The 12,258-nt window shown below is 32.9% G+C and overlaps 1 protein-coding gene across 2 annotated transcripts in view; it reads left to right on the forward strand.

Annotated features, from left to right (window-relative positions):
* Positions 1-12,258, forward strand: part of rabgap1l (RAB GTPase activating protein 1-like) — a 90,171-nt gene that overhangs the window by 54,591 nt on the left and 23,322 nt on the right. For both annotated transcript variants that reach the window (XM_026235849.1, XM_026235851.1), the window contains exons 14-15: positions 11,017-11,130; positions 12,117-12,191. In XM_026235849.1, coding sequence (XP_026091634.1) covers positions 11,017-11,130; positions 12,117-12,191 — 189 coding nt within the window. The remainder of the gene's footprint in view (positions 1-11,016; positions 11,131-12,116; positions 12,192-12,258) is intronic.

The following is a 12,258-nucleotide window of genomic DNA, read 5'->3' on the forward strand; positions in this document are numbered from 1 at the left end:
ATATATATATATATATATATACATATATATATATATATATATATATATATACATACATATATATATATATATATATATATATATATACATACATATATATACATACATAATATTACAACCTTCCTTTTTCTTATACAGAACAGAAAACAAAACAAAAAGCCCCCCCCCCAAAAAAAAACACAAAAAGGCAACAGATAATGTTACATTTCGCTTGCAATAACAGTGTTTTAATAAAAATAGTTTAATAGTTTATGTATTGCTATGATGCACTATTCGTTATTGTTAGCAAATAACCTGTTACCGATTATTTGCGTCAGTAATTTACTTGATATTACTTGATATTTGTGTACATAAAAGAAAAAAAAAATAGATAGATAGATAGATAGATAGATAGATAGATAGATAGATAGATAGATAGATAGATAGATGTTCTGAATAGCTTCTGCACAGCTTGTTGAAAAATTGGCTCGGTATAGTGATTGCTGCTCCATGTGAAAGCATGCAGGTGATGGGAGATTTACCGCTTATTACAGAACCAAATTTACTGACAAGATGTGCATTAAATATCGTATGCGATATAATGTTTTTTATTTATTTAATTGGAGATATTAGTAATTTAAAGAGAAACCTAAAACTTACAGTTGGCAACATTTACTCTACTTCCATGACATTTTAAGTCTGTATAATTCTCATTGCAGTAAATGATGACAAAATGTTAAAGCAAAAACTGTCGCTTTAAGCCTCAGGACTAGTAATCAGTAGTTTGCTTGTCTGAATAAGGCAAGTCAAATAGGTTATGTGAAGTGAAATAAAGATTGTCGGTGTGCCTTTCCCCTAAAGGTTGCCCCTTTGTCATGCACATTTGGGTTAAAGGAGCGAGACAGATTGAGTCAAATCTTTGATTTGACACCTTGTGAGGAAAAGCAGGTCACCAAGAACAATGAAGGATGGTTTTGACACCACTGTTCCCTTATCAGCCAGGCTCCTCTCACAGCCCTTTAATTCATAACCGACTGTATTAAAAGCCCTATTCCCCTGAGAGTCAACGCTCTTATTTCCAATCATCTCTGTGTGTTCGGCCAGATCCATCATAGTTTAATCCACTTGACCTGAGGTGAATCTTCTGGGTCTGTGCTTTCCCCTTGGAAACGAATTCTACCATTACTTCGTTGTGTGGGATTAGCTGTTCATTTGAATAACATATCGACAAGTCGAGAGTTCCTGTCACTAACTCTCAGGGCTTTTTTTCCCACCAGCCCTCAAGACTTCAATTCTTGTAGCTATGCCAGCTTAATTCAGGAAGACTTTTTAAGAGTTTTGAGGCTGAAAAATAATAGCCGCTAAAATAGAAAATTCTCTGCTTATAGTATCCAAATGCCATATTGAGGAGTTGAGATGCTACATCCCTCTTAATAAATTCGATCGAAACCTGCGGTTCTCTGAATTCCCAGAAGTCTAGAGCGTTTATTCGGTGGTCCTATCCCAAATGTTGGCGCTTAACCCTTGTGGTCCTCCTTTTGTGTTCAAATCAACTGAATAAACAGCCACTGGAAGACCTCTAGTACACATCAAGCACGCTGTTTTTGTTGAATTCTCAAAGGTCTTCTGGGTTCGTTGACATGTCCTCTACATGTTCCCTTCATTTCCATTGTGCCCTCTGACCTGAGATGCTGCCTGCATCCACCTACTTTGGTTTCTCACAGATTACTTTGGGATGTTTTGAATGGTCTGTGACTTGTGTGGCCTTTTTCTTCCATAATAGTGAAGTTTAAGTTTTCTAAAGAGGAAACTGGCCCAAGGCATAAAGGGCACCTTCCATCTAGGCACTCACATCACAAATGGATAGGTAAAAAACATCCGCTGTTCCCAGGTGGAGAGACAAATATAGCCACTATTCTGCAATGCTTCACAGCTGAAGTAGTATTAAGTCCATACACATAAAATCTAAAAGCAATATCTTTCAGCAGTATCGTTAGTATAAAGTAAATTTGTAAAAATAGGACAAAAAATATATAATCTCCAGCATCACTAGTCTATTCTGTTTTTGTTTTTTGTTTTTGGTAAAATTAATCAAACTATGGCAATGACAAGAAAAATAGATACTTTCTGCTCTCAATTTAGTATTTATATTTTGGTGGCATTTTCTTTAGGATGCACAGTATATTGTGGTCATATCGGTATTGACTTTGTAAATCATTTTATTTTATCCATATCGGTCCGATAAGAAAGCTATATTTACGACTTAACTTTTAAAAAAGGAAGTTAGCTATCATTATAAATGTGGGATGGTAAAGATTTTAGTAGTTTTATTTAAATTCAGACCAGCTATTTTAGAAAAAAAATAAATATTGCATAAAGTTAAGCAATTTTCATCTTATTTCTAAGTGATGAATACATCAGTTTATTTTATTTTTTTAGTTGCCATTTTCAATTTAAAGTTTTAATGTTCTAATAGTAATATTTTATTTCAGCTTTATTTCAGTTACTGATTTTAAATAGTTGTATTTTTTGTTAATTATAACAACTCTTATTTAAAAGCAGATTTATATGATATTCGGTGTTGTAGAAACAAAAACTTATGTTGAGAATTTATTTTGTTATCAGTCTCAAAGTGTAGATTGTCTGAAATTAGCTAATATATAAATGAATGGCTTCATATTAAATATATTATTGGTGCATCCCTAGTTTACTTCAGTAGTTTTAATTTATTGAGAATCATTTGAGCACTACGTCATTGTTTTAATATTTGTATTAATATTTCACTTTTAAAAAAAAAGAAAATGTTCGATTAGGTTAGTTTTTGCCATGATTTTAAAGTTAGTATTGATAATCTTAAAATCTCACTGGTATTGATATTGATGTGACAATTGTACTCACCGTCCATAACTATAGCAAATATCTTTCATATTAGTTAATTAGCTTGCCCAGTGTATTAGCATGCAACACAGCACTGGCAATTAAAAGAGCAGTGACGGCACGCTGACAGACGAGTTAACAGCCTGTCTTGAGGCCCTCAGGTGACCTAAAAATCCTAGAAAAGAGCCATGTCAGGCTTTCTGGTGTTTAACAGAATCTGATGAATGTTGTGAAACTCATAATCCAGAAAATGTTAAGTTCAAATTTAATGGATATCTTTAGATCTGCAATCAAGTAGATCAAGTAACTCAAGAAGTTAGTGTACACCTTGAACTAAAATATATCAACTTTTGAGGATTACAGTTTTTGATTGCCTTTGCCTGATCAGTGTTTTGCAGGAGTTTAGCTGTGCATTGTATATGCATGTGAGGTCTGTTGATTCGGATGTGTTTTCGCACTGTGACACAGTTAATAACCAGCCGTCAGTGCGATCACACACAGCGCTGACATGCATTATGCATGAACAAGATTAATCTGTCTTGGTGCTTCGAAGCATAGAGAACACTTCAGTCCTTCTTCCTCTTTCTCCCTTTCTCTTCCTCCCTCAGGCACCTTTTATTTTGCCGCTGCAAGGTTGGCTGTTGTGATGAGGCTAATGCTGCAGTTTGTCAATTTCAATTACAGCCCACTTTGAACTGCGCCGAGTCCAGCCAGCGGAAGGGGAAGTAATATTGCTACTGTCAAACACCTGCGATTTTTCTGCCTTGCCTTTTCCCCTCGCTTCTAATTTTAACCTCCACCACTCTTGAGGTTCATTGCAGGAAGGTTGAAGGGGTCAGGGTATGTACTTTATCATACAAAAGAGGATTTTCTCTTTTTAGACATTTAACGTTCTAATTACAAAGCTACTACCTAGAATATTTAAAGAAACTAAGCTATAAAAAAAAAAAAAAAAAAAAGAGTCATCTTGGCTGATATTTAAGTAGGAATACACTATGTCGGTATCTTATCAGTTATTGGCCGATATTAGACACCGTTTTATATAATTTATTAGTATTGGATGATATAAAGTTCTCATCACAAAGCTACTTTTAAAACCATCTGCTATATAGAAACTAAACTGTAAAAAGAAGTCATCTTGGCTGATATATTTAGGAATAATAAATAAATCGCTATCATGTCGGTTTTTGGATAATACAAGATTTTTATTTATTTATCGGTTTTGGTTGTTATGGGCTAAGTAATTTTGCATGTTCTTTTCCTCTATTTTAACATTTAAATCATCTAACGTTCACTAAATCTTTATTAATACTAATAATTTAATAACACCGTTAAATTTTTAGGAACTCTCAACAAAAATGAATATCCATTTTTATGCGATCGATTATAATGATATGATGCTTAAACTCACTTTAACATTTAAAACGATACATTTTAAGTGGGGTTTTTTGTGTGTGTGTGAATTTATTTCGACAATATATTGTCAGATTTTAGTATCGGGCATTAATTGATTTAATAGCCATAACATGAAGAGATTTATTGACTTATCAGCCAGAGTTTTAGTACCGGAGCAATCCTATTAATCATCATTCATCAGTTTTTCACACAGAACTTGAAATTAATCCGAGTGTTTCAGCATCTCCGAATCCGTTCACTCACAGAAAGTCTTAATAAGAAATAAATATCCGTTTATTATACTGTTACGATGTCAACTTTTTTATAGCATTTAAAACTTAAAAAAAAGTATTTTTTTTTATAAATAATGTTTATTTTTTTATGTTTTTACATTTACATAATATTGAATTTTACTATTGTAATTTAGCATTTAGCAGCCACGATATGACATAATTGGTATCGGTTTCTAATAATTAATAATATGAATAATCCATACATCCAAACAGGTTATTTAAATTTCTGTTCAGTTCAATGGTCAACATCTTTATTTCATCTTCCGCAGCTGAACAGAGATCATGTAATCCGTTCCAGCAGACCCTGGCTTGACCTCTATTGCTTAATATTACAGCGACACATGTAGGGATGGGTATCGTGAAGGTTTTAACGGTATTACTACTCTTACCGATACTGCTTAACGGTCCGGTACTTTAATGGTATTCTTATCAGTACTTTGTGTTGTGTTACTTTGTGTTGTGTTAGGCAGTCAAAACTTTGCATGTCTCTTTCTGCACATAATGCACTTTTGAAAGATGCTTTGACATATTGCTTTGTTGCACTTACGACAACGAGCGTTGTCTGCATCAACACTTTGGAACGTATTGCTGTCTCCGCAATCGTCACTCTTTGTATTAAGCAGGAGTTTTCGTACTGTAAGGGGCCGTTCACATATCGCATCTAAAAACGCGTTGAAAACGCTAGGCATGCCACTTTCTGATTTTTTCCCCCAAATCCTTCAGTCACTTGCACTCCTGAGGCTTCTGCCATTGCTAAGCAACCATGACCTGCTCTCTCCATGAAGACGCGGAAATTTCAGCAATGGATAAATGGATTTGAAGCACTAAAAATTGCTTGCAGTAGCTCTGCTACTAAATTAAAAAATCTACATACAGCTATTAGCTGTTCCTTCATCTTGGCTGAGATTTCAACGTTGTTACATTTGAAATAAAGAACTTGAGCATGCAAAAGACGCGATATGTGAACGGCCCCTTATGCGTGTGCGTGCGCCGCGCTCGTTCTTGTCATGTATGTGTGACTGACAGACAGCCCCCGCTATGCGCATGAGATCTCGCAGATCTCACAGACAAACGTCTTAATATGATCGCACATTAGAAATGTTTCGTGAGATTAAATGTGCACGATAACATTATTAAGCAAAAATACATAGTACATAATTTTTTCCCCCTCCAGTACCGAAAGCAGAACCAATAGCGTCAGATCTTACTGATACTCAATCTTTCATAATTTAGCCCCGGGGCCAGTTTAATACAGGGTTTCAGTACCCATCCCTAGTCACGTGTTAACGGAGCAGATTCTGATCCCTGTAGAAACATCTACGGCTCCACTTGGATCAGATTGGGCTTTTGATAGCACACCACACCACTTATATACCCTCTCCTCCCGGTGACATCTGAGAAATAGGTCAGCTCGCTCCAGGTGGGGCTGTGGTGACAGCAGCACTGTTGTCAGACCGGCACAAGATCGGCGCTGACTGCCTTAGAACCCAGTGGGATGCCCGGCACAATCTTCAGAGGCTCTATCGCACTGTGAGCCCACCGCGGAAGGTTCTAGAGTGACGGAGCGGGTCTGACGGCAGCTTCTCAGAGACGGCGTGCCTGTCTCACTCACTGTGCCTCCACACCAGCTTGTCATGCTGCATCTCTCAGTCCGGCTTGCACTAATGTCGTTCGCTGTCATCCCGGATTTCAGAGCGGCTCAGTCTGTTCTTGCGGGAGAGTCTGCTTTGATCTTATAGCCCCGGCATTGCTGTGACTGAACCAAGCGGCTTTCAGAGCTGCCTGTCATTCTGGGGCGGTACCGAGATGAGCGAAGGCCTGTGAGCTTCAGGGTGAAATGCGCTTCTTTGTGGCAGCTCATTTGTTGGGCCCAATTCACACAAGGCTACATGTCAAAATGTACTGAGCGTATGAGAACTAAGACATGTATTTTTAGATCATAGTATTTACATTTTTTGTGTGATACTAGGTGAAACCTCAACTATAACCTTTCCAGGGCATTTTCTCTTTATATGATAACTTTGATTAGTCACATTATAGTGCAGTTTTGAAATGTTTATATATTCTTGGTTTTAATTTAGTTTAATGTAAAATGTATCTTATTCGTAATAAAGAACTGTAATATCAGTTTTTCACACCGTACTTTGATGTATCGATTTTTTAGTTTTACTTTTTAATATTTTTATTAGATAATTATCAATTAAAATGAATCTTTCTTAAAATCTATTTTTATTTTTTACATTCAATTTAGAATTCATTTTGTGTATTTATAGTGTAGAGTTTTAATTTTGGTCACCTCTAACAATTTAATAACATTAAATAGCAAATCTCAAAATGGATATCCATTTGTAATCCTGTACATTTTGTCTTGATGCCTAAATTCACTTATGGCATTTAAAATGTTTTTTTTTTTTTTTTTTTTTTAAATAAAAAATATATTATAAAAATTCATTAATACTTGTGTATCAGAAATATTTCAGATACCTTTAAAATTTTAACACTTGAAATATCATCCTTAGTAAATCTCAAAATGAATATCCAGCTTTCATATTGTACAGTATAATTCTGTGATTGCCTAAGTTTACTTTTTTGCGTAATTTTGAATGTTTGTTTAAAAGTATTTATTTTATGTTTCTTTTTTTTCAAGTTTTACATATACATTTGGAAATGTATTGCTTATCAGCCATAACTGTTGGATATTTAAAAATTACTTATAATTTAATAACATATCATATATAGTCAAATACCATCTTATATCAAATTTTCATACTGTGTATTATAATATGAAGCCTTAAATCACTTTTTAAAATATTTACCAAAAAAAATTATATATTTTTTTATATATATTACCAATTTTTCATTTTGTACCCTGAGTACAGTGATGTCTAAATTAACAGCATTTAAAACCATTTACTTAATTTTTTTGTTTAGTAGTTTTCGGTTAAATTTTGATATAAAATCAGGCTTGTACGATTATTAATTCCCTGTGAACTGAACCAGTAACCTTTGCATTGCGCTTCAGTTCCACACCCCGTTGCTCATGTCTGACTAATAAACTCCCAGCCCTACTGAAATTCCCTCTGATCAATGTCCCTGAAGGTCAGTGGTTTTATCTGTCTTTAAAAGCCTAGACAAATCTAACGGCGACCACACACCCAGTCAACAGTAGCATTCAGGGCAAACCCTGTCGGAAAGTTGACTTGGGCTTTAGCCATGGATGTAATCAGATGTAATCAGATTTGTTTATCCCTCTCTCTATGTCTCTAGTCTCTGGACACTTTTGCTGTTGCAGAGCCTCACAGATGTTTAGTGGCCACATTACCATGCGCAGCCTGTATCTCTGGCTGTATTTATAAATACCATTTGTCACTAACTCGCAGTTTATGAGGCAGCATTTCATTTTCATGCAAGCTGGGAGAAGTGAGAGTGATGGGGGTGAAAGGGAAAGATGCAAAAAGAGTGAGGAAGCAACAGTGAAACTAAACTCAATCATACACAACGCTGTGATTAACCCCATACTGAGAATAAATTACAGCTTTGAGTCTTTTTGTTGCTCTTGCAAAAAATCCCCAATATGGCACTTGCTGTAAAAATGCAGGTTTTATATATTCCCCCGTTACAGGTCATTGCTTGGCAAAGGTCAGAGTTCTCCTTAGGCTATGGTGTGACATTAGAGCTTATTACTAGGGTTTCAACGATAGCTTTTCCCTATAACTGATAACAGTAGCTGCTGGTATGATATTTTCATGTTATTTTTTACTATTTTACATGGTCATGTGTATATTTGTATGTTTATGTCTGTGGGTGTGTAATATTATTTTTGTTTTTTTATATAATTTATATTTTATGGTTTATAATATGTTTATAAATATGTATTACATCATAATATTTTCCATTAATTTAAAATAAACATTTTATAAATGTTATAAAATATATTATATATTTTATTGTTTTTATTAACTAAATATATTGAAATAATAAGTAATACAATAATTGTTAATTAAAATAAATCTGAAATAAAAAAATTGGATTAAAACAATACTATATGATATATATATATATAAATTGTAATATGATATATCAAATAACATTTTATAAGTATTTACCCTTTAACAAACTCTCAGCCGTGCTGTAAACAGGTGAGGGGAGGTGAAAACCTGTCCTTCCTTCTCTCGCATTAGTTGACTGATGATGCTTTTAATTAGCCCTGACACACGCTGTTAATTGAATGCACCTTAATACAACTCAGCCTGTCAGAGATGTTGCCACGGCATGAATTCAATGAATCTGTTCACTCAAGACTTGACAGAAAATAAAACTGCTTAATATTATGCTCTTTTAACTGCATGGCACAAAACTCATTCTGGAGTCAGTTTGGACCAGATTCGATTTCTTTAAGTGTCTCTGGTCCAGAGTTTCAGCCCTATTTTGCATCTTAAGAGTCTGTTCATGTACTCCATCATGTGACTGGAACGGTGTCTGCATATGACTTGATAATTTGATTTGCTGTTCAACTTTGAAGAGTGCACTTCCTAATCTGTCTCAGCTCTGTAAACACTTCACACAAGGTTATGCCTTCGCTCAAGGACTCTTCTTAGAGTCTTCTTGACAAAATACACTTTATACGCTCTCCTCCACTGTCTTCAGTCAAGCTTAACCTTTAAGTTTGTATCGGAGCATTGTATTATATTGGAACGAGCATTGATTGGCAATTGAGCTTTTCCAGTGCAGGCTACATATATGACAGGACCTTTTCTGTATCTCATCTGCCAGCACACTAATCTGTTCAAATCACAGATATGTTCCCTCATCTGTTGCTGTTCCTATGAAAAAAAAAAAAAGTGTTAAAAAGAATCCAAAAAGCCTAGAATCCAGATCAAATTAAAGTAATCTAATACAGCATTTTATTGTTGTCCATTGTTATTGTTATTATTATTAATAATAATTACAATATCAAAACCTATATATTTAAATATTTATGACTAATAATCAGCTAGTTATAATAAATAAACGCATATACATTATAATACAGTATTTTTTATTGATATATTTATTTATAAAATAATTAAACTAAGTAAATAATAAATAAAAAATGCAAAGTTGTTGTTATTATTATTACCATTAAAACAATACATTTACAAACAGTTAAATTAATAATAATAATAATAAATAAATGACATTTTAATTTCATTTCATTTAATTAAAAAAAACACTTTATGAAAACCATTCTATTAAATATTGTAGTGTAATGCAAAATATTTTCTTGTTTTTTAATTCTATAAAAAATTGGTACATTTATAATAACTGCATGCTATTAATCATTAGTTAAGCATTAGGAAATTTATAATTTATAAAGCATTAATAGACATTTATAAGCAGTTTATAAATACAGATATAAATGCTTTATACCGGATTTAAAAGCATATCTATAATGTATTTAATAATTGTTTTTTCATACTTTATTAATGATCAACTTATCATTTCTAAATTAAGTATAGCATTATTTACACACCAGTTATTAAGGAGTTGTCAGTGGTTCATAAGATCACTTAGAAATTGTAAGTAAATGATTAATAAACTATTTAAATGTGCATTCATACATCTTTTTATTCAGACATATAGTAATAGTTACTTATAGTTTTAATAAATGGTTTATTAACATGTATTTCTACTGTAATTCAGGGTTAATTCAGGTAGTTATAAAATATATGTAGTTGCTAGTTAACTATTTTTGTGAGCTCATCTTAAGTGAGGACTATTTATGCCTTGTAAAGCTTTTACAAATGAGATTTAAAGGCTGTCAGTATTTCTATGTTCTGTATCACTGTGTGGTGTTGGTTTCCGTTTTTTGTTTAGAAGATAACTGAGTCTTTAAATATCCTTTATAAATGCTTTACAAGGCATAACTAGTCCTCACTTTAGATGAGCTCATAAATAGTTAACTGACCATTACTAAATGCTTTATAACTACCTGAATTTACTACATTTCTTGTGATCTTATGAATCACTGGCAACTCCTAAATAACTGGTTTGTAAATAATGCTATACTTCATTGAGAAATTATAAATTGATCATGAATAAAGTATGAAAATACAATTATTAAACACATTATAGATATGCTTTTAAATCAAGAATAAAGCATTTATATCTGTATTTATAAACTGCTTATTACTGTCTATTAATGCTTTATAAATTATGAATTATCTGTTTACTAATGCTTAATTAATGATTAATAGTGTGCAGTTATTATAAAGTGTTACCAAAATGTTTTAATTATTTAGTAACGATAAATACAGTAATAGAAATCATTAGATATCATATGTATTTTATAAAATAAAAAAAGTATTTATTCATTATAATCAATAATGAAAAAAATAAACATCTTAAACTTACAAAAATTATATAAATTGTCCAAAATAAATGTCAAATGGAAAAAAATGCCTGATTGTAACACTCTTGTTTAAACCCACAGGACTCGCCCCAAGAAACAGTGATCACCAGAGACATCCATCGTACCTTCCCTGCTCACGACTACTTCAAAGACTCCGGCGGCGACGGCCAAGACTCTCTCTACAAGATCTGCAAGGTGAGGTGAAAGCTGCTCATCTTGCATCCAGTCGTCTGGTAACAAGCATCACCACACCGCTGCAACATCTCTATCCACTGACCTTTTGTTTTGTCGTAATACAAGCTGCCTCCATAGATACAGGCATCCAACCACATGCTGTACTCGCCTCCCTGCATCTGTGAAAATGAGAACTCGTACACCCTGCTATAGTTAAACAAAGTTACGCATCATGGATCCGTTATTATATTTAGAAACAAAGCTTGAGTAATAGATTATGCTGTTTCCAGCAGGCAGTTATCCAGTTAAGCACACATCTATCTCTATATAATTAAACAGATGGTTCTGGCTGTGAAATCTGAATGAATGAGCAACATTAAACAAAGCAGTCTTAAAATACACATACCTTTTTTTTTCATCAGAAATCAGTTGAATTCAGTACTAGTGCTGAACTATGTTGCTTGACATTTTTACTTAATTGCTTTGCAAATTTTTAAATATATAATATATAAAAATGCATTTGATAAAAATCTTACAATTTAAATTTTGATTATAACTGTAACAATTGTATATTAAATTTCTTATAATATTAATATGTTGATATATTAATACATAAACGTTTATCAGTGTCTCCAGTCATTTATGTCGAAGCTTGTGATTTAAATACAGCATGAAGCTTGATTCACAACACATGTAACTTTAAATTGTTACACGTTTATTCAGTTGAAAATGTTTAGTGCTAAGTAATGTAGGGCAGGGCTGAATTTTATATTACGAACATGCTTTATTTCTTTTCTTTTTTTTTCTGTAACAAAACTTTTCTCTATAGATTTTTTTTTTTTTTTTTTTTTTATATTTCTTTTATTATTTTATCACAAATTGTATTATTTTTGATTTAGTAAAAAGAATAAAATGGTTCAGAAACAGAAATATCATAACATGGATAAATTAAAAATATTGAATCATTTTTTCCTTGATTTTGGTCCATAATATGTTTTTTTCCACAGGCTTACTCTGTGTATGATGAAGAGATTGGATATTGCCAAGGTCAATCATTTTTGGCAGCCGTATTACTTTTACATGTAAGTATTTTGACCAGCACTGTTTCATCTTTATCTGCACAGCATTTATCAGCTGGCGTCCGTAACA

The sequence above is a fragment of the Carassius auratus genome, chromosome 47 (genome assembly GCF_003368295.1).
Source record: "Carassius auratus strain Wakin chromosome 47, ASM336829v1, whole genome shotgun sequence".
Lineage (NCBI taxonomy): Eukaryota > Metazoa > Chordata > Actinopteri > Cypriniformes > Cyprinidae > Carassius > Carassius auratus.